At 41.8% G+C, this 22,553-nt stretch overlaps 1 protein-coding gene across 3 annotated transcripts; it reads left to right on the top strand.

Moving 5' to 3' along the window:
* The first annotated feature begins 450 nt into the window (after window positions 1-450).
* Window positions 451-22,545, top strand: LOC109876076 (uncharacterized). Of its 3 annotated transcripts, none has more exons than XM_031814242.1 (7): window positions 451-579; window positions 2,971-3,052; window positions 3,225-3,605; window positions 3,696-3,851; window positions 16,669-16,796; window positions 17,012-17,039; window positions 22,026-22,545. In XM_031814242.1, the coding sequence occupies exons 1-7, from the start codon at window positions 577-579 to the stop codon at window positions 22,166-22,168; spliced, it is 921 nt and encodes a 306-aa protein (XP_031670102.1). In that variant the 5' UTR covers window positions 451-576; the 3' UTR covers window positions 22,169-22,545. The 3 variants fall into 3 exon arrangements, with proteins under 3 accessions (XP_031670102.1, XP_031670101.1, XP_031670103.1); XM_031814241.1 differs by having other exon boundaries at window positions 455-579; window positions 22,023-22,545; XM_031814243.1 differs by having other exon boundaries at window positions 455-579; window positions 2,974-3,052; window positions 22,023-22,537.
* Window positions 22,546-22,553: the final 8 nt, after the last annotated feature.

Genomic DNA, 22,553 nt, shown 5'->3' with positions numbered 1-22,553 from the left:
CACACACACACAGTCGACAGGCTAGAACGGCAGTAGGCTAGTGGTTAGAGCGTTGGGCCAGTAACCGAAAGGTTGCTAGATTGAATCCCTGAGCTCTCAAGGTAAAAATCTTGTTCTGCCCCTGAACAATGCAGTTAACCCACTGTTCCTAGGCTGTCATTGTAAATAATAATTTGTTCTTAACTGACTTGCCCAGTTAAATATAGGTTTAAAAACATCTAAATGTTTTTAGATATGCATGGCATACCACAGGATAATTTACTGTAAGCCAACTATTTGAAGCCAAAAGTGAAACATCTGAGGAAAGATTTGGTCAGCCTGTTTTTTACAGTTAGAAAATCCCATTTTACATGTTAAGACACTTCCAAAGCACTTTTATAATAATGTCCACATAATGGGGCTGATACTGTCAGGGAACACATTGAGCATTGGAATGAGTTGCCCCCTCCTTCCCACTGCAGGGAATAGTCAAATGAGGGTGAACCACAAAGTGAAAGTATTTCCCCCAAGTGATAGTATTTTCTTGGCTCAACAGACTTGCTATGAGGACTGGGGCTATAGGGAGTTTGGAATATAATGGTAAGTATGATTTTGTTGATTCATGCAGCCTTAACTTTTGTTCGTGACTTTGAACATGGTATAGTAAAACTCATGACACACCCAAACATTTTTGTAGAGATGCTGACAAACAGAGTAAAACTGTGAAAAGTGAAAAGTAAAGTTGCACAATATATGCTCCCAACAAATGAATGGGTTAACCTAATAACAATCGTTTCGGCAACGCAGGAATTTGTTTTGTTTTTATTCTTGTATAACTTTTATTGCGCGTTTTATTTGAATATGTCTTTCTCTCTGCATTGAGTGGCCATAAGCAAACATTTAACTGTTAGTCGACACTAGATTTTTGACAAAACGTTGGTTGTTAGGTTTACTCTTTACAATTTTGGGTGTGTATATATAGTGCGACTTAATTTTATACATTGACCTTGCTTGCTTACAGGGTTGGCCAGTAATGGATTACATGTAAGGTAAACGCTAACTGTAATCCATTACGATACAAGCAAAAATATTGTGATCAGATTACCGATACTTTCGAAAAACTAGATGATTACTTCAATGATTACTTTTCAATTCAGAAAGGATGTTTGCGAAAAAAAGTCGTTGACACTTCTGTTTTCGCAATGACATTCAAATCAGCGTTGAAAAAAGGCTCAAATATCTAAAAAATTCCGCCTGAGCGAGTCTGACCACAAATCAGAGACCACTATGATGACACACCAAATGTGTTTGATGGATCGCGGAAAAAGAACAGGAATAGGTTTGTGTAGGCTACTGTCCAAGCTATGTCTTCCAATGCTGCGACTTCTGTCGGCATCCAAAGATGATCAAATTTGAATAAACGCTTGGAGGTGAAGATGATCGTAGTGGTGTAGTCTACGGTGATAGGGATATCACTTATTATTTAAATCTACATAACGTTAGCGCATTGATGTGAAACACACGGCAGCTCTCTCATTGAGCTATTTGTGCCTTACGGATTATGGTTGTTGTGGATGGCTGTTCACAAATCTATATGTGTATTTCAACCCAATAATAGTTTAATTCAAGAAGTTTAAGCTGCCAGTCCCCCAAAAAAAATTAAACCAGTGGACGGCCAGTGAACACACCTAATCATTCAAGGGTTTTTCTTTATTTTTACTATTTTCTACATCCTTCAAAATAGCCACCCTTTTCCTTGATGAAAGCTTTGCACACTCTTGGCAAAGCATGCCGTTCCATGAGCGCAGCATTTATTTTTCAACTCGAATCAATGAGCCCAATCAGTCCTTCATGACAACAAAATCATAAACAACAGAGTATGCTCAGGTAAAACAATTTGGCTAATCTATACTTCCCAGAGGTGGGACCAAGTCATTGTTTTTCAAGTCTCAAGTCAAGTCGCAAGTCAAGACAAACAAGTCCGAGTCAAGTTTAAAGTCAAGACCAACAAGTCTCAAATCAAGTCTCAAGTCCTAAACTTTGAGTTTCGAGTCCTAAACAATTCATAATGTGCTCTTCAACAAATGTAATACAGTTCGAGTCAAAAGGCTCAAGTCCAAGTTAAGTCATTGGTGTTAGTCAAAGTTGAGTTGCAAGTAATCATATTTGTGACTGGAGTCTGACTCAAGTCCAAGTCATGTGACTCGAGTCCACACCTCTTGATACATACATATTTCCAAGTCCTATTCTTGAAGATCAAGGGGTATAACATTTATTGGAATGGCTGGAATTCTGATAGATTTAGGTTTTTAATGTAAAGATATAATTTAATCGTATCATTATATGTAGCACAAAGCGATGGGTTAGAAGAATCTGCCCCTCATACCATTGCGATCACCTAATCATCCCCAGTTTACAATAGGCTCATTCATTCCCCCTCCTCTCCCCTGTAACTATTCTCCAGGTCGTTGCTGTAAATGAGGATGTGTTCTCAGTCAACTTATCTTAAAAAATAAAAAAGAAGCCTACATAGCCAACCCATAATGTCAAATTTAACATCCATATATGGCCAGCTATGTAACCTTTAACATTGATGTATCCTGCAATAGATGTTGTTCAATTGGTAACATACATTTGTCTTCTTCTAATGCCTCTTAAGGGGAAAGTAATCTAAAAGTAACGGAATGTAATCAGATTACATTACTGAGTTTGGGTAATCCGAAAGTTACGTTACTGATTACAATTTTGGACAGGTAACTAATAATTGTAACGGATTACATTTAGAAAGTAACCTACCCAACCCTGGTCGCTTAGTAAGCAAGAAGAGCATGTTCATTGAGTGAATGCTTGCATTAGTCAATGCATATTATTCAGGCTATCCACAGTTGCTCTCTGATTAATTTGGCTCAACCACTGATTGTTGTCAAGTGTGAACCTTTTCCTGTGGAGAGACCACTGTTTCTCAGAACCCCTGTTTGTTTTTCTACTAAGGAGAAAGGCCCTAACATGGCATTGGTCTTCAGCTTGTCCACTCTCATGTTTCTCCTCATCACTGGGATGGAGACATCCAAAAGTAAGGCATTCTGTAGGCACAATTTGTAGTACTTCTACCAACACCATAACTTCTAAAATGCCCACAACGAATGGTCTAGGAGTTTTGTTTTATCCAAACTACACTTGTCAGTTGTAACATTTTCTGTACTACAGTCCTGTTTAATTTGGTTTTCTATCTATTGCTTAAACAGGTCTAAGTCAGGGCCCAGAGTTGAAGCATGTCATCCAGGAGGACTTTGGGAAGGATGCAGTCCTACAGTGCTCTGTGAACTTCAATGGGATATCTCCTGGTAATGTAAACATAGAGAAGGTCGTGTGGTGGAGGCTGGACCAGAATGGTCTTCACAAAGGTGGACCTGTGTTCATATACAACCTATCCAATCAGCAATCCTCCAATCCCAGGATGCCACTGAGCCCAAAATATCAGCTTTCCATGCCACCTGCCAATGAGAAAGACAAAGTTGTGTCCCTGTTGGTCAAAGAAACGCAGCCTGAAGACGAGGGTCTGTATAGGTGTGTGGTGAACACTAACAGTGGAAACACAAATTGTAACTTCATGCTGAATGTCACAGGTGAGCTCAAAGCTTTTGGAGTCCAACATTTATAGTGATGTTTATAGTGATGTGATTTTCATTTATAATGATTCTGATTTTGTGTGTTAGTGTTACAGTACGAGACCAGCACTGAAAATGCTGCGAATCAACAGGAGATTCCAAAGAACAGTTACATGAGTGTGGCTGCTGTATGTGTGGTAGTAGGCTCTCTTGCCATTGGACTGCTGCTTCTCAAGCTGTTTCAAGCCAGAAGACTCAGACAAGGTGAGCACCCAGGGTCATGTCCATTAGGGCACACTGTTGCAAAATGCTTCAAGATGTTATTCAGTTCCTCCCCATTTCAGACTGCTTCTTTCCATTTCATGCCTAGTGAACATGACCCTGCTTTTCAGTCTCCGCAGAGAGGAATGCAGAGTACTGGGAAGATTAGTAGAGTACTTTCTGTTCTGGCTAAATGCCAGGATGTTGCTGTAGAATAAGTGGAATGGAGAACTAACTCCTCAGACAAGATGGGTCCTGCTGAAACAAGATTTATATTGCTCTGTTGTTGAATGGACCAAAAGATAAACACATCTTTCCTACTGATGAGTCAACAGGGTCAATAGAAGGTAGGCTCTGAGGGTCAGGTCTTGACACGTTCCTGAATAACAGAGCAACACCTGAGTGTTACAGGGACCTTGTAAAGTGATAAGAATTTCTTATAACTGAGTAAAATACCCTCTGCATTTGCCAGTTGGCTCACCAATAGGATATTACTTCGGAACCAATATTCTAAAAACAAAGAAGTATTTTTATACAATATATCCCGATTATTCCATATATAATATCTGTGTGGAGAAAAATTGTGTTTATAAATTAAGGACCATGACAAGAACCTGCTGATGAAAAGCAGAAAGTTTCACTTTTTTTTGTTGTCAATATTATAATTGCAAAACAACATGAAGTTAAGGCCACCAAAAGTAGAGAAGACATGAGGAATACAATTCCAGATAGAAGTGGGTCTTCTTAGGAATTGTTTTATCCAATTGATCTTAAAAGTATTATTTAAAGTAGTAAAGTCCAGAAAATTCAGTCCACCATTTTCACAAGTGTTAATTACAACAGTTTTCCTAATGTAATGGGTACGGTTTCTCCACAGAAAGTTGAAAAGCATCTGGTCTATCTCCTTGCTTATTTTACTGTCAAGATATAAAGATAGAGTGTCATATGTTAGTCTAGAGATACCTTCAGCCTGGGTTATTAGGACTCTACCTTTTAAAGATAAGTCCCTCTGTAGCCATTGATTTAGCTTCTTCTGGGTTGTTTTAATAAGAGGGTTAAAGTTTAGTAAGCCTCTAGACTTCTGATCCTTTGTAATGGTTATGCCTAAATTTGTGTAAGTTCTTCTTTTACTGCAATACCATAATATGAAGGTGTCACACAATCTTTGACAGCCATGAGTTCACATTTCTTAATGTTAAGATATAGACCAGATGCTTTGGAAAAGGATTGTATCACATTGATCGATATGGGAATTTGGTTAGCGTCTGTCAGAAAAAGTAGTATCATCAGCCAGCTGGCTTATAATCATTTCTTTACCAGCTATGGAAATACCTTGTACAGGACTATTATTTAAAGAATTTGCAAGAAGTTGGGTTAATAAAAACAGTTACGGAGAGATTTACGAGTGACTCATTACCCGGCAAGGGTGGTCATAATACGTCATCAGAAGTGTCCACTTAATTTGATGGCTGAGGGGAAGGGTGTGTCTTGGACTGTAACCATGGTCTCTTAAAAAAAAAAAGGCAGCTCCAAAATGCAGCTGTTTCAGCTTAGCTCAGTGCTTTCAGTGGTGGTGGTGGTGGGGCCAGCCACCAGAAAATACAGAGCGTTGCACTTGATTGGCTCAGTTTTCTGTCACTCATTGGACAGTACGTCATCCCCAATTCCAAGGTTAGAGCTCAAATTTAGCCATAGAGTTATGTTAGAAGTGCCCATTACATCAAATCACTTTACATCTACAGTAGCTTTGATTGGACTGATCATGTCAACATCATACTTTCCAAGCTAGCAGTCATTAGTTGTCGACGATCTACTGGCAAGTCCTTTTTAATCCTTGTCATACGAAGATAAATAATGAAGAGAAATTATAGATAAATTGTATTGGTGCTCATCGGCCATTGTACATAAAGATTGCACAATGTTAAATTCAACAATGAGTTGTTTTTAAGGAATAAGTGGCAAACTGCAAGCGTTGCAAAGAAATCACTAACGTTAGCCTGCTATTCAATGGAGCGGCAGTGTCCCCCCCCCCCCCCCCCCCCCAGTTCCCACCATAAATCCAGAGAATGCCCGACTTTGACAAAATTTGCCCAAAGGACCGCTGCGCCACCTTAACAAGGTGAGTCCAAAAATGTATTGTATGCTGCTGCATAAATGATGTAATATGCCAGGGAGAAATGTATACTGTAGCTAAGAAAGTAATACTAAGTGTATGTTGTGTCGTAAGCTGTTAGTAGCCCATGTGCCTCACCCTAATAATTTGGTCTATTTTCACCAACACAGCATTGTAAAAACATCATAGTTGTGGTGCTTGGCTTGGACGAGCACACACAACATTATAAAATAGAGTTGTGTTATTTGACAGGTCACATTAAAAGCTTATTTAACGCGTCAAATAGTGTTATATGACTTGTCTTTTTTGACACGCAAAGACCCAAACGTCGTTCAAGGTGCCTCACAGGGAGTACACTAAGAACGGCCCATGTTCGGAATTCTGTTGCTGTACATTTCAAAAGTGCTGAACAAATAGTTATATTGACCACGTCTGTTGTCGCTCGCTCATTAATGTCTTAATCGAAATTACGGATCGCTTTTTATCCGCTTGTTGTCCCCTTATGCCATAGTTTGTACATCTAAATGCCATAGTTTGTACATCTCAATTGTCAGTAGAAACCACATTTGTTTAAGCAAGTCTGCCATATCAGCAGTAAATGAGGCTGTAGTAAACTTAATTTTGACAGTAAGTATTCCTCTTGTCCAGATTAGCCGATACCGATTATTGGAGGACCAAAAAAGCCGATACCGATTAATCTGCCGATTAAAAAAAAAAAAAAAAAAAAAAAATATATAGATATAATAATAATAATAATATTTGTAATGATGACAATTACAACAATACTGAATGAACACTTATCTTAACTTAATATAATACATCAATAAAATAAATTTAGCCTCAAATAAATAATGAAACATGTTCAATTTGGTTTAAATAATGCAAAAACAAAGTGTTGGAGAAGAAATAAAAAGTGAGAAAGCTAAACGTTTAAGTTCCTTGCTCAGGACATGAGAACATATGAAAGCTGGTGGTTCCTTTTAAGAAGTTTTAGACTGTAGTTATTATAGGACTATTTCCCTCTATACCATTTGTATTTCATTAACCTTTGACTATTGGATGTTCTTATAGGCACTTTAGTATTGCCAGTGTAACAGTATAGTTTCCATCCCTCTCCTCGCTCCTACCTGGGCTCGAACCAGGAACACATCGACAACAGCCACACTCGAAGCAGCGTTACCTATGCAGAGCAAGGGAAACAATCACAGGCTCAGAGCTAGTGACGTTTGAAACGCTATTAGCGCGCACTAACTAGCTAGCCATTTCACATCGGTTACACCAGCCTCATCTCGGGAGTTGATAGGCATAAACAGCACAATGCTTGACGCACAACGAAGAGCTGCTGGCAAAATGCACGAAAGTGCTGTTTGAATTCATGTTTACACGCCTGCTTCTGCCTACCACCGCTCAGTCAGATACTTAGATACTTGTATGCTCAGTCAGATTATATGCAACGCAGGACACGCTAGATAATATCAAGTAGTATCATCAACCATGTGTAGTTAACTAGTGATTATGATTGATTGTTTTTTATAAGATAAGTTTAATTTGGGGCGGCAGGGTAGCCTAGTGGTTAGAGCGTTGGACTAGTAACCGGAAGGTTGCAAGTTCAAACCCCTGAGCTGACAAGGTACAAATCTGTCATTCTGCCCCTGAACAGGCAGTTAACCCACTGTTCCTAGGCCGTCATTGAAAATAAGAATTTGTTCTTAACTGACTTGCCTAGTTAAATAAAGGTCAAATTTAAAAAAATGATTGCTAGCTAGCAACTTACCTTGGCTTACTGCATTTGCGTAACAGGCAGTCTCCTTGTGTAGTGCAACGAGAGAGAGGCAGGTCGTTATTGCGTTGTTATTGACTTTTTAACTGTAAGGTTGCAAGTTTGGATCCCCCGAGCTGACAAGGTGAAAATCTGTCATTCTTCCCCTGAACGATGCAGTTAACCCACCGTTCCTAGGCCATCATTGAAAATCAGAATGTGTTCTTAACTGACTTGTATAGTTAAATAAAGGTATAAAAAAAAAATTCGGCAAATCGGCGCCCAAAAATACCGATTTCCGATTGTTATGAACACTTGAAATTGGCCATTCCGATTAATCGGTTGACCTCTTGTCCAGATGGGATAGGGCAGTGTGATGGAGATTGCATCGTCTGTGGACCTGTTGGGGCGGTATGCAAACTGAAGTGGGTCTAGGGTGGCAGGTAAGGTGGAGGTGATATGATCCTTGAAGAGTCTCTCAAAGCACTTCATGATGACAGAAGTGAGTGCTACGTGGCAGTAGTCATTTAGTTCAGTTATCTTTGTCTTCTTGGGTACTGGAACAATGGTGGCCATCTTGAAGCAGACTGCAGACTGGGAGCAATTAAATATGTTTGTAAACACACCAGCCAGCTGGTCTGCGCATGCTCTTGCGAAGGGTAACACGTTACTCACGTCGGCCACGGAGAGGGGGAGGGTCTGCATCCTTGTTAGCAGGCCGCGACAGTGGCACTGTATTATCCTCAATGCGGGCAAAGAAGGTGTTTAGTTTGAAAGCGAGACGTCGGTGTCCGTGGCGTGGCTGGTTTTCTTTTTGTAGTCACCCCTGTAGTCACCCCTTTATGTAGTAATCCATTTACTGGTGTAGTGGCGTATCCGTGCCCACGCATGAAGTGTGGAGAATGTGGTGTGCATGTGTGTGTTAACTGTAACCTCTCACTGCCAGAGCCGACAGCTGCATGCAGTGTTCACACTCTGTCCACATTGTCTAAAGCTAGGTTCAAATTATAATGAAACCGGTTAAATTTTGTTTAAATAATGCAAAAAAAGTGTTGGAGAAGAAAGGTAAAGTGCAATATGTGTCATGTAAAAAAGCTAACGTTTAAGTTCCTGGCTCAGAACATATGAAAGCTGGAGGTTCAATATTCCCAGTTCTTCAATATTCCCAGTAAAGAAGTTTTAGGTTGAAGTTATTATAGGAATTATGTTGCGTCGACTATTTCTCTCTCTGCCATTTGTATTTCATATACCTTTGACAATTGGATGTTCTAATTGGCACTTCAGTATTGCCAGCCTAATCTCAGGAGTTGATAGGCTTGAAGTCATAAACAGCGCTGTGCCTCAAGCATTGCTAAGAGCTGCTGGCAAACGCAGTAAAGTTTGAATGAATGCTTACGAGCCTGCTGCTGCCTACCACCGCTCAGTCAGACTGCTCTATCAAATAGTAGACTTAATTATAATATAATAAACACAGAAATATGAGCCTTAGGTCATTAATTTGTTCAAATCCGGAAACGATAATTTAGAAAACAAAATGTTTATTCTTTAAGTGAAATACGGAACCGTTCCGTATTTTATCGAACGGGTGGCAACCCTAAGTCTAAATATTGCTGTTACATTGCACAACCTTCAATGTTATGTCATAATTATGTAAAACTCTGGCAAATTAGTTCGCAACGAGCCAGGCGGCCCAAACTGTTGCATATACTGTACCCTGACTCTGCGTGCTATGAATGCAAGAGAAGTCACACAATTTCCCTAGTAAATATTGCCTGCTAACATTAATTTATTTTAACTAAATATGCATGTTTAAAAATATATACTTCTGTGTATTGACTTTAAGAAAGGCATTGATGTTTATGGTTAGGTACATTTGTGCTTTTTTCGCAAATGCAATTTTGTTAAATCATCCACCATTTGACGAAGTAGGCTGTGATTCAATGATAAATTAACAGGCACTGCATTGATTATGTGCAACGCAGGACAAGCTAGTTAACCTAGTAATATCATCAACCATGTGTAGTTAACTAGTGATTATGTGAAGATTTGATTGCTTTTTATAAGATAAGTTTAATGTTAGCTAGCAACTTACCTTGGCTCCTGTCTGCACTCACGTAACAGGTGATCAGCCTGCCACACAGTGTCCTCGTGGAGTGCAATGTAATCGGTCGACCGATTGTTATGAAAACTTGAAATCGGCCCTAATTAATCGGCCATGTCCAAATTCAATTCAGACGAGCAAATGGTGTAATGGTATGCACAATTCACCGGATACACCTGGATTATTTAATTAGTTTGGCTTCGGTGCCATCTCGTCTGGAAGTTGAGTACTTGGTATAGGCTAGCCTATATTTAATTAAAATTGCATTAGTCTTGATATATTTCTATGAATACACCTGGATTATTTGCCTGTGTTTAGGTCTGGATATTCATGAATTGCTCGTACTGTTTTCTGTGTTAATAGGCTTCAGGATGTTTACTTAGGCTGCTGTTTACCTAATGACATCACAATCTGGAAATTTGGTTGAGAAGTACCTCCTACATAATGGCCAAGAATCCAGTTGTTTTCAGCTTAACATTGATATAGACCTACATCTTGATCTTGCAGTACTATCTGAATGTTTAATTTAAATGTAATTGCACTATAGTTAATTAAAGCATCACTTATTGGCCATGTCCACGGTTTATGTCCCATTACCAAGGCTAATGTAAAAGCAGTGATTCAGCAGGGCCTGATAAACAGGTGCAGAGCCATAATAAAGGAAACCTTGTTGAGTCACTGTGCCATTACTTCACAATGCTTTCTACTCTCACTTCATTAACAAGCAGTGATATATTGACCAAGAATCATCCCTTTGTCTGGCTTTGTTCCTTCTTGTCATAGATGGCAGGTAGACCAATCTGTTGACTTCCCATTGTTTCTGCTCTACAGTTGTTGCTCAGTGGGAGTTTGTGTGGGACTGTAAATCAAATCAAATCAAATGTATTTATATAGCCCTTCGTACATCAGCTGATATCTCAAAGTGCTGTACAGAAACCCAGCCTAAAACCCCAAACAGCAAGCAATGCAGGTGTAGAAGCACGGTGGCTAGGAAAAACTCCCTAGAAAGGCCAAAACCTAGGAAGAAACCTAGAGAGGAACCAGGCTATGTGGGGTGGCCAGTCCTCTTCTGGCTGTGCCGGGTGGAGATTATAACAGAACATGGCCAAGATGTTCAAATGTTCAGAAATGACCAGCATGGTCGTATAATAATAAGGCAGAACAGTTGAAACTGGAGCAGCAGCACGGTCAGGTGGACTGGGGACAGCAAGGAGTCATCATGTCAGGTAGTCCTGGGGCATGGTCCTAGGGCTCAGGTCCTCCGAGAGAGAGAAAGAAAGAGAGAAGGAGAGAATTAGAGAACGCACACTTAGATTCACACAGGACACCGAATAGGACAGGAGAAGTACTCCAGATATAACAAACTGACCCTAGCCCCCCGACACATAAACTACTGCAGCATAAATGCTGGAGGCTGAGACAGGAGGGGTCAGGAGACACTGTGGCCCCATCCGAGGACACCCCCGGACAGGGCCAAACAGGAAGGATATAACCCCACCCACTTTGCCAAAGCACAGCCCCCACACCACTAGAGGGATATCTTCAACCACCAACTTACCATCCTGAGACAAGGCTGAGTATAGCCCACAAAGATCTCCGCCATGGCACAACCCAAGGGGGGGCGCCAACCCAGACAGGATGACCACATCAGTGAATCAACCCACTCAGGTGACGCACCCATTCCAGGGACGGCATGAGAGAGCCCCAGTAAGCCAGTGACTCAGCCCCTGTAATAGGGTTAGAGGCAGAGAATCCCAGTGGAAAGAGGGGAACTGGCCAGGCAGAGACAGCAGGGGCGGTTCGTTGCTCCAGAGCCTTTCCGTTCACCTTCCCACTCCTGGGCCAGACTACACTCAATCATATGACCCACTGAAGAGATGAGTCTTCATTAAAGACTTAAAGGTTGAGACCGAGTTTGCGTCTCTGACATGGGTAGGCAGACCGTTCCATAAAAATGGAGCTCTATAGGAGAAAGCCCTGCCTCCAGCTGTTTGCTTAGAAATTCTAGGGACAATTAGGAGGCCTGCGTCTTGTGACCGTAGCGTACGTGTAGGTATGTACGGCAGGACCAAATCAGAGAGATGGGTAGGAGCAAGCCCATGTAATGCTTTGTAGGTTAGCAGTAAAACCTTGAAATCAGCCCTTGCTTTGACAGGAAGCCAGTGTAGAGAGGCTAGCACTGGAGTAATATGATCAAATTTTTTGGTTCTAGTCAGGATTCTAGCAGCCGTATTTAGCACCAACTGAAGTGTATTTAGTGCTTTATCCGGGTAGCCGGAAAGTAGAGCATTGCAGTAGTCTAACCAAATTTTTCTGCATCATTTTTGGACAGAAAGTTTCTGATTTTTGCAATGTTACGTAGATGGAAAAAAGCTGTCCTTGAAATGGTCTTGATATGTTCTTCAAAAGAGAGATCAGGGTCCAGAGTAACGCCGAGGTCCTTCACAGTTTTATTTGAGACGACTGTACAACCATTAAGATTAATTGTCAGATTCAACAGAAGATCTCTTTGTTTCTTGGGACCTAGAACAAGCATCTCTGAGCGGGTTGACGTCATTTCCGGTCACAACTTACAGACTTGTTTTCGAGTTGCTGTGCGTTTTGTTGCCAACCTATTTTGCTACCTGACAACTTCACGGTTTTTACTTTTTAATTACCGTTTATATTTTTGTTTGTTTTTCCTCAACTTTTTCACTCTGGACGCTTTATCTGGACACGATTCGTCAGGACCTCCAACAGCCGAATCTAAGTAGTAACATTAACATGATGCCTTCTAATTGCAGTCGCTGTACTCGCCTTACGGCGAGGATAGCTGTGCTACAAGCCCAGCTTCAGACGCAATCGTTAGGCAAGGGTAATTTCAGTGTAGGAAAGGATGAAACAGCGTCTGTGCCACCAGAAGTACAGATAGTAGTATAAATCCCCTGGCACAGTCCCCGCAGCCGGACAACTTTCTCACGGTTTCTGGAAGGAAATGCTGTAGGAACGCTCAACCGGTGTCACTCATTCAGCCGACAGAAACTTTCAACCGGTTTTCCCCATTAAGCAGCGGGTCGGAGTCAGAGGCCGAGTCTTCTCTGGTCTCTACTCCTCTCGTTACGGGGTCTGAGATGCCGAAGCTTCCCACCATTAGCTCTGACAAATTGAAAAGCCTAGTCATTGGCGACTCCATTACCCGCAGTATTAGACTTGAAACGAATCATCCAGCGATCATACACTGTTTACCAGGGGGCAGGGCTACCGACGTTAAGGCTAATCTGAAGATGGTGCTGGCTAAAGCTAAAACTGGCGAGTGTAGAGAGTATAGAGATATTGTTATCCACGTCGGCACCAACGATGTTAGGATGAAACAGTCAGAGATCACCAAGCGCAACATAGCTTCTGCGTGTAAATCAGCTAGAAAGATGAGTCTGCATTGAGTAATTGTCTCTGGCCCCCTCTCAGTTAGGGGGAGTGATGAGCTCTACAGCAGAGTCTCACAACTCAATCGCTGGTTGAAAACTGTTTTCTGCCCCTCCCAAAAGATAGAATTTGTAGATAATTGGCCCTCTTTCTGGGACTCACCCACAAACAGGACCAAGCCTGACCTGCTGAGGAGTGACGGACTCCATCCTAGCTGGAGGGGTGCTCTCATCTTATCTACCAATATAGACAGGGCTCTAACTTCTCTAGCTCCACAATGAAATAGGGTGCAGGCCAGGCAGCAGGCTGTTAGCCAGCCTGCCAGCATAGTGGAGTCTGCCACTAGCACAGTCAGTGTAGTCAGCTCAGCTATCACCATTGAGACCGTTTCTGTGCCTTGACCTAGGTTGGGCAAAACTAAACATGGCTGTCTTCGCCTTAGCAATCTCACTAGGATAAAGACCACCTCCATTCCTGTCATTATTGAAAGAGATCATGATACCTCACATCTCAAAATAGGACTACTTAATGTTAGATCCCTTACTTCAAAGGCAATTATAGTCAATGAACTAATCACTGATCATAATCTTGATGTAATTGGCCTGACTGAAACATGGCTTAAGCCTGATGAATTTACTGTGTTAAATGAGGCCTCACCTCCTGGCTACACTAGTGACCATATCCCCCGTGCATCCCGCAAAGGCGGAGGTTTTGCTAACATTTACGATAGCAAATTTCATTTGACAAAAAAAATAATAAGTTTTCGTCTTTTGAGCTTCTAGTCATGAAATCTATGCAGCCTACTCAAACACTTTTTCTAGCTACTGTTTACAGGCCTCCTGGGCCATATACAGCGTTCCTCACTGAGTTCCCTGAATTCCTATCGGACCTTGTAGTCATAGCAGATAATATTCTAATCTTTGGTGACTTTAATATTCACATGGAAAAGTCCACAGACCCACTCCAAAAGGCTTTCGGAGCCATCATCGACTCAGTGGGTTTTGTCCAACATGTCTCTGGACCCACTCACTGTCACAGTCATACGCTGGACCTAGTTTTGTCCCATGGAATAAATGTTGTGGATCTTAATGTTTTTCCTCATAATCCTGGACTATCGGACCACCATTTTATTACGTTTGCAATTGCAACAAATAATCTGCTCAGACCCCAACCAAGGAACATCAAAAGTCGTGCTATAAATCCACAGACAACACAAAGATTCCTTGATGTCCTTCCAGATTCCCTCTGTCTACCCAAGGACGCCAGAGGACAAAAATCAGTTAACCACCTAACTGAGGAACTCAATTTAACCTTGCGCAATACCCTAGATGCAGTTGCACCCCTAAAAACTAAAAACATTTCTCATAAGAAACTAGCTCCCTGGTACACAGAAAATACCCAAGCTCTGAAGCAAGCTTCCAGAAAATTTGAACGGAAATGGCGCCACACCAAACTGGAAGTCTTCCGACTAGCTTGGAAAGACAGTACCGTGCAGTACCGAAGAGCCCTTACTGCTGCTCGATCATCCTATTTTTCTAACTTAATTGAGGAAAATAAGAACAATCCGATATTCCTTTTTGATACTGTCGCAAAGCTAACTAAAAAGCAGCATTCCCCAAGAGAGGATGACTTTCACTTTAGCAGTGATAAATTCATGAACTTCTTTGAGGAAAAGATTATGATTAATAGAAAGCAAATTACGGACTCCTCTTTAAATCTGCGTATTCCTTCAAAGCTCAGTTGTCCTGAGTCTGCACAACTCTCCCAGGACCTAGGATCAAGAGAGACGCTCAAGTGTTTTAGTACTATATCTCTTGACACAATGATGAAAATAATCATGGCCTCTAAAACTTCAAGCTGCATACTGGACCCTATTCCAACTAAACTACTGAAAGAGCTGCTTCCTGTGCTTGGCCCTCCTATGTTGAACATAATAAACGGCTCTCTATCCACCGGATGTGTACCAAACTCACTAAAAGTGGCAGTAATAAAGCCTCTCTTGAAAAAACCAAACCTTGACCCAGAAAATATAAAAAACTATCGGCCCATATCGAATCTTCCATTCCTCTCAAAAATTTTTTTAAAGGTTGTTGCGCAGCAACTTACTGCCTTCCTGAAGACAAACAATGTATACGAAATGCTTCAGTCTGGTTTTAGACCCCATCATAGCACTGAGACGGCACTTGTGAAGGTGGTAAATGTCATTTGAATGGCATCGGACCGAGGCTCTGCATCTGTCCTCGTGCTCCTAGTCCTTAGTGCTGCTTTTGATACCATCGATCACCACATTCTTTTGGAGAGATTGGAAACCCAAATTGGTCTACACGGACAAGTTCTGGCCTGGTTTAGATCTTATCTGTCGGAAAGATATCAGTTTGTCTCTGTGAATGGTTTGTCCTCTGACAAATCAACTGTAAATTTCGGTGTTCCTCAAGGTTCCGTTTTAGGACCACTATTGTTTTCACTATATATTTTACCTCTTGGGGATGTTATTCGAAAACATAATTTTAACTTTCACTGCTATGCGGATGACACACAGCTGTACATTTCAATGAAACATGGTGAAGCCCCAAAATTGCCCTTGCTAGAAGCATGTGTTTCAGACATAAGGAAGTGGATGGCTGCAAACTTTCTACTTTTAAACTCGGACTGTAGCCTAGCTTAAATGTTGGCCAAAATGCCCTTTCGCTGAGTGGGGTATGTGGGTTAGCCTATGAGTTTTGGCTCAGCATTTGTCTGGATTAGCCTACATCCACTGGCTGCTTCGCTGCTTGGTCTGTTGGTATCTGTCTGAGACTGATAGGTAGGCCATCGGATTTGTTTGCATTAGTGTTTGCATTAGTGGTTTTCCGCATTTTCTCATGTCATCTTGGCAAATAGTTCCTAGCAGTATGATGCTCAGTAAAAACATTACCATACTACATGTTAGTCACTCAGTTCCACTAAAACAGGAATGCACCACAAATCAAGAGGGTAAAGCAAACTGTTACCAGCCTTCCACACCAGTCTTTAATCCATTTAGACCCATTCAACCAAATTGTAAAATCCGGCCAGTGAATATGTTTGTTTTGATCAATGAAATGTAAAGTGGAAACAAACCGTAAAGAAACTGTCATGTTTTTATTAGCACTTCTACCATTGACACTCCATTAACTATCATTAGGCCTAACACTAGTCCCTATCACTGACCTAAACCCTTCTCTCAGAGAGCTACTGTGTATGCAGGCTATTACTCCAACCCTGTTGTGTTACTCAACCGAGTCAGTTCATCAAGGTCCTGGTCAGCAGCTAATTAGTAGAATCAGGTGTGCTGGAAAACCTACAGGAGGTAGCTCTCCCGGAGGAGGTCTGCTTTACGGAACTCTAGTAGTGAGGTCATCTCCTTCTGACTCATTTGTGAAGTCTGAGTCATCACTTATTAACTGGGTGTTGTTTCTCTCCGTAGGCGGGACGGCCAAGGGTACTCTGTGCGGAGAACCATCCGCCCCCCTTAGACGGTGCCAGCAGCCGCTCCTCTTCCCCAAAAACAATGAGACAGACGAGGTCATCACCTCCATCAACGTTCCTTTAGGGGTAAGGGTGAGGGGTCACTGACATTGATATATGTCGGCCATTGTTTTATTCATAGATGTAATGTGTGTGTTTTCCACTGGTAAGACACTTGACTTGGTTTCTACAAGTCTGCTGTCATGGATAGTTTTCAGTGATTCTCAGTCCTGTGTTTTTGAACTGACTTAAATGCCATTGATAAAGTAAAATGCTGACTGTTATTATTCTCCATCTGACAGGTTGAGGAGTGCCAGCAGGCAAACAATGGTAAGTATCTCCGGTTCCATTTCGAATGTCAGTATTTTAATATATGGTATTTATGTACAGTACCAGTCAAAAGTTTGGACACACCTATTCATTCAAGGGTTTTTCTTTATTTGTACTATTTTCTACATTGTAGAATAATAGTGAACACATCAAAACTGTGAAATAACACATATGGAATCATGTAGTAACCAAAAATGTGTTAAACAAATCCAAATATATTTAATATTTGAGATTCTTCAAAGTAGCCACCCTTTGCCTTGACAGCTTTGCACACTCTTGGCATTCTCTCAACCAGCTTCATGAGGTAGTCACCTGGAATGCATTTCAATTAACAGGTGTATCTTTCTATAAGTTATTTTGTGGAATTTCTTTCCTTAATGTGTTTGAGCCAATCAGTTGTGTTGTGACAAGGTAGGGGTGGTATACAGAAGATGGCCCTATTTGGTAAAATACCAAGTCCATATTATGACAAGAACTGCTCAAATAAGCAAAGAGAAATGACAGTCCATTACTTTGACTGACCTTCATGTGTTAATCTGGAAAATTAAGAGCTTTTAAAGTTTATTCAAGTGCAGTCGCAAAAACAATGAAGTGCTATGATGAAACTGTCTCATGAGAACCGCCACAGGAAAGGAAGACCCAGAGTTACCTCTGCTGCAGAGGATAAGTTCATAAGAGTTACCAGCCTCAGAAAATGCAGCCGGAATAAATGCTTCAGAGTTCGAGTAACAGACACATCTCAACATCAACTGTTCAGAGGAGACTGCGGGAATAAGGCCTTCATGGTTGAATTGCTGCATAGAAACACCTACCAAATGACACCAATAAGAGACTTGCTTGGGCCAAGAATCAGGAGCAATGGACATTGGACCAGTGGAAGTCTGTCATTTGGTCTGATGAGTCTAGATTTTAGATTTTTGGTTCCAACCACCGTGCCTTTGTGAGACACAGAGTAGGTGAACAGATTATCTCCGCATGTGTGGTTCACAGCATGAAGCGTGGAGGCGCTTTGCTGCTGACACTGTCTGATTTATTTAAAATTCAAGGCACACTTAATTAGCATGGCTACCACAGAATTCTACAGCAATACGCCATCCCATCTGGTTTGTGCTTAGTGGGACTATCATTTGTTTTTCATTATTTGACCAAGAAGGAGAGTGATGGAGTATTGCATCAGATGACCTGGCCTCCACAATCACTTGACCTCAACCCAATTGAGATTGTTTGGGATGAGTTGGACTGAGTGAAGGAAAAGCAGCCTACAAGTGCTGAGCAGATGTGAGAACTCCTTCAAGACTGTTGGGAAAAGCATACCGGGTGAAGCTGGTTGAGAGAATGTCAAGTGTGCAAAGCTGTCATCAAGGCAAAGGGTTGCTACTTTGAAGTATCTAAAACTCAGCAAAAAAAGAATCGTCCTCTCACTGTCAACGCGTTTTATTTTCAGCAAGCTTAACATGTAAATATTTGTATGAACATAAGATTCAACAACTGAGACACAAACTGAACTAGTTCCACAGACATGTGACTAACCTAAATTGAATAATGTGTTCCTGAAATAAAGGGGGTGTCAAAAGGTAACTGTCAGTATCTGGTGTGGCCACCAGCTGCATAAAGTACTGCAGTGCATCTCCTCATGGACTGCATCAGATTTGCCAGTTCTTGCTGTGAGATGTTACCCCACTCTTCCACCAAGGCACCTGCAAGTTCCTGGACATTTCTGGGGGGAATGGCCCTAGCCCTCACCCTCCGATCCAATAGGTCCAAGACGTGCTCAATGGGATTGAGATCCGGGCTCTTCGCTGGCCATGGCAGGACACTAACATTCCGGTCTTGCAGGAAATAACGCACAGAATGAGCAGTATGTCTGGTGGCCTTGTCATGCTGGAGGGTCATGTCAGGATGAGCCTGCAGGAAGGGTACCACGTGAGGGAGGAGGATGTCTTCCCTGTAACGCACAGCGTTGAGATTGCCTGCAATGACGAGCTCAGTCCGATGATGCTGTGACACACTGTCCCAGACCATGACGGACTCTCCACCTCCAAATCGATCCCGCTCCAGAGTACAGGCCTCGGTGTAGTGCTCATTCCTTCGACGATAAACGCAAATCCGACCACCACCCCTGGTGAGACAAAACCGCAGCTCGTCAGTGACAAGCGCTTTTTGCCAGTCCTGTCTGGTCCAGCGACGGTGGGTTTGTGCCCATAGGTGACATTGTTGCCGGTGATGTCTGGTGAGGACCTGCCTTACAACAGGCCTACAAGCGCTCAGTCCAGCCTCTCTCAGCCTATTGCGGACAGTCTGAGCACTGATTGTGCGTTCCTGGTGTAACTCGGGCAGTTGTTGTTGCCATCCTGTACCTGTCCCGCAGGTGTGATGTTCAGATTTACCGATCCTGTGCAGGTGTTGTTACACGTGGTCTGCCACTGCGAGGACGTTCAGCTGTCCGTCCGTCTCCCTGTAGCGCTGTCTTAGGCGTCACAGTATGGACATTGCAATTTATTGCCCTGGCCACATCTGCAGGCCACATGCCTCCTTGCAACATGCCTACGGCACTATCACGCAGATGAGCAGTGACTCTGGCCATCTTTCTTTTGGTGTTTTTCCAGAATCAGTAGAAAGGCCTTTTTAGTGTCCTAAGCTTTCATAACTGTGACCTTAATTTTCTTCCATCTGTAAGCTGTTAGTGTTTTAACGAACGTTCCACAGGTGCATGTTCATGAATTGTTAATGGTTAATTGAACAAGCATGGGAAAGTGTTGTAACCCTTTACAATTAAGATCTGTGAAGTTATTTGGATTTTTACGAATTATTTTTGAAAGACAGGGTCCTGAAAAATATACTTTTTAACTACATGATTTCATATGCCATTTAATAGTTTGTCTTTACCATTACTATTTACTTTACTATAGTGAAAATAAAGGAACCCTTGAATGAGTCAAACCTTTGACTGCTACTAAAATAATTTAGTTTCCAATTTTACTAGGCAAGTCAGTTAAGAACAAATTCTTATTTTCTATGACGGCCTAGGAACATTGGGTTAACTGCCTGTTCAAGGGCAGAATGACAGATTTTGTACCTTTCAGCTTGGGGATTTGAACTTGCAACCTTTCGGTTACTAGTCCAATGCTCTAACCACTAGGCTACACTGCCGCCCCAATGATGAATCTCATTGAAGTCTTTTGAAGAGACAACACTTAGAAGAAGTGGTCAGTCATCTGTTCTGTAATGATGTAATGCTGTTCCTATGAAGAGCAAGGCTATTTATTAACTTCCAGGTTCTGCAAACATTAGTGATAATGTGTTAATGTGTTCTTTGGATAATGGAGGGTTAAGGCTTCACACATCATCTTGGTGCATTTAAAAATAGATACTACATCCGTTCCGCTGTTATGGTCTTGTCTAAGCACTGTAGACGGGGGCTTGAAATGGTACTGGACTGGCAGCGGACCCTGGGAGGATCTTGTCTGGTCCCTCCAAGTGTTTGACTGACACTGTTGTACAATTCTCAGGTGTAAAATGTCATCCAAGCAGTGTTCTGAAGGAAGAAACACAGCTTTATGTTCCTTGATACCAAAATAGGCTTAGAAACACTGGTTTAACACACTTTGCCTACGTGCTGCTGTAAGCACCTACCGACTCTATACTGTAATGGCCCTCAGGAAATTTGACTGAGATTCTACATCACTAATGGGCAATTGACAGCCTGTTTCTCCAGCAGTGTTATTTCATTACAGATGACATTTGCCTCATGGAGGACTGTTGAGTTCAATTTATTGCATCTGCTTTGATTTGAGTTATGCTAGTACATTTATGCACATTTTACTGAAAGTAACACATTTTTCTGAATCTATCCCTTGTTATCTGTTGAGCTGTCATTTGGAAAGTGGTAGCAGGACCCATCAGGTTGTCCTTACTACAACCAAAGTGCTACTGTTATCAGATATCCTATCAATTCAAGGTTTGGATGATATTTACACTGAACATAAATATAAACGCTGTTTCAACTGTTTGATTCATGACCTGAAATATAAAATCCCAGAAGTGTTCCATATGAAGAAATATCTTACTTCTCTCATTGTGAACAAATTTATTTACATCCCTTATTGTGAGCATTTCTCCTTTGACGAGAACCCATCCACCTGACAGGTGTAGCATATCAAGAAGCTGATTTAAACAGCCTGCTCATTACACAGGTGCACCTTGTGCTGGGGACAGTAAAAGGCCAGTTTTGTCACTATGCCACAGATGTCTCAAGTTGAGGCAGCTTGCAATTGGCATGCTGACTGCAGGAATCTCCACTAGAGCTGTAGCCAGATAATTTAATTGTAATTTATCTCCCATAAGCCACCAATGTTTTGGGAATGTGGCAGTATGTCCAACCGCTGTGCATGTGTATGGTGGGCAAGTGGTTTGCTAACTGTCAATGTTGTGAACAGTGTGCCCCATTTGTGGCGGCGAGGTCATGTTATAGGCAGATAAGCTAAGGACAACGAACACAATTGTAATGCTTAGATGGCAAGATCCCAAGGCCCATTTCTTTTGAAGGTATCTGTGACCAACAGATGCATATCTGTATTCCCAGTTGTGAGATCCATAGATTAGGGCCTAAATAATAGATTTCAATTGACTGATTTTGGGTCATATGAAATGTAACTCAGTATATTCTTTACAATTGTTTCATGCAGCATTTTATATTTTTGTTGAAGATATAAGTGTTTAAGTGCTGTGCCTCTCTCCATTCTAGCATGGCTAGATCATAGGCTGAGTTTACACAGGCAGCCCAATACTGATTTTATTCTTCTTCTTTTTTTATTACCACAATTGTCCTTTTGGGCAATCAGATCCACTCTCTTGCCAATAATTGGGCCAAAGATCAGTTTGGTTGCCTGTGTGAATGCAACCTGAGTCATATCAGATCTCTAATCAGTGGGCCAGGTAGTGATGACCCTGATAGTGTCGTCTCCTCTGTGTTGTGTGGTAAAGTAGACTGCCCCGAGGAACCTGAAGAGAAGGAGCAGAAGGAGGAGGCACCACAGCCCTCTGCCCCCTCGGGAGTTGCCGCCAACGCAGCCGCCCCCTCCGGCCGAAGAAACCCCCCAGGGGGCATGTCCAGCCTCATCCTGGGTTGAGGTCTGGTTTTGTTGGAACGTTTTTATTTTTGAAAGAATTGCCCCAATTTCCCCCTTCCCCACCTCAGTCCCACTGTTGTTCCCCACTGTCTGATACAATCCACCACGTCCCCTCTGAGCCATGGAATTTGCCCCCTACCTGCCAACCCCCTCATGTTTTTACTTTTTTCTAATTCAAGAGAACCGTTGACAGAAGCACTTTATGTATCTCTTTTTCCCCTCCCCCATTTCAGTCCATTCTGTAGTGTGTCTATATTGCGCCTAATGGAAAAGGCTTGTCTCATTCTCGCCCTGATGTAAATGGTAAAGAAAAGTATTCAAAAAAGATTTGATGCGTGAATTTCTAAATACAATAAAGATTGATATGAATTTGTTCATTTTGCTC

The sequence above is a fragment of the Oncorhynchus kisutch genome, unplaced genomic scaffold, assembly GCF_002021735.2.
Source record: "Oncorhynchus kisutch isolate 150728-3 unplaced genomic scaffold, Okis_V2 Okis06b-Okis10b_hom, whole genome shotgun sequence".
NCBI classification, from domain to species: Eukaryota; Metazoa; Chordata; class Actinopteri; order Salmoniformes; family Salmonidae; genus Oncorhynchus; species Oncorhynchus kisutch.
This window is presented reverse-complemented; position numbering and strand designations above follow the sequence as displayed.

Excerpts from the sequence above, each read along its gene's own strand:
- LOC109876076 (XM_031814241.1), top strand. Across the intron at positions 3,053-3,224 it reads TGGGATGGAGACATCCAAAA|GTCTAAGTCAGGGCCCAGAG; the intron begins GTAAGGCATTCT and ends TTGCTTAAACAG. Across the intron at positions 16,797-17,011 it reads CCATCAACGTTCCTTTAGGG|GTTGAGGAGTGCCAGCAGGC; the intron begins GTAAGGGTGAGG and ends TCCATCTGACAG.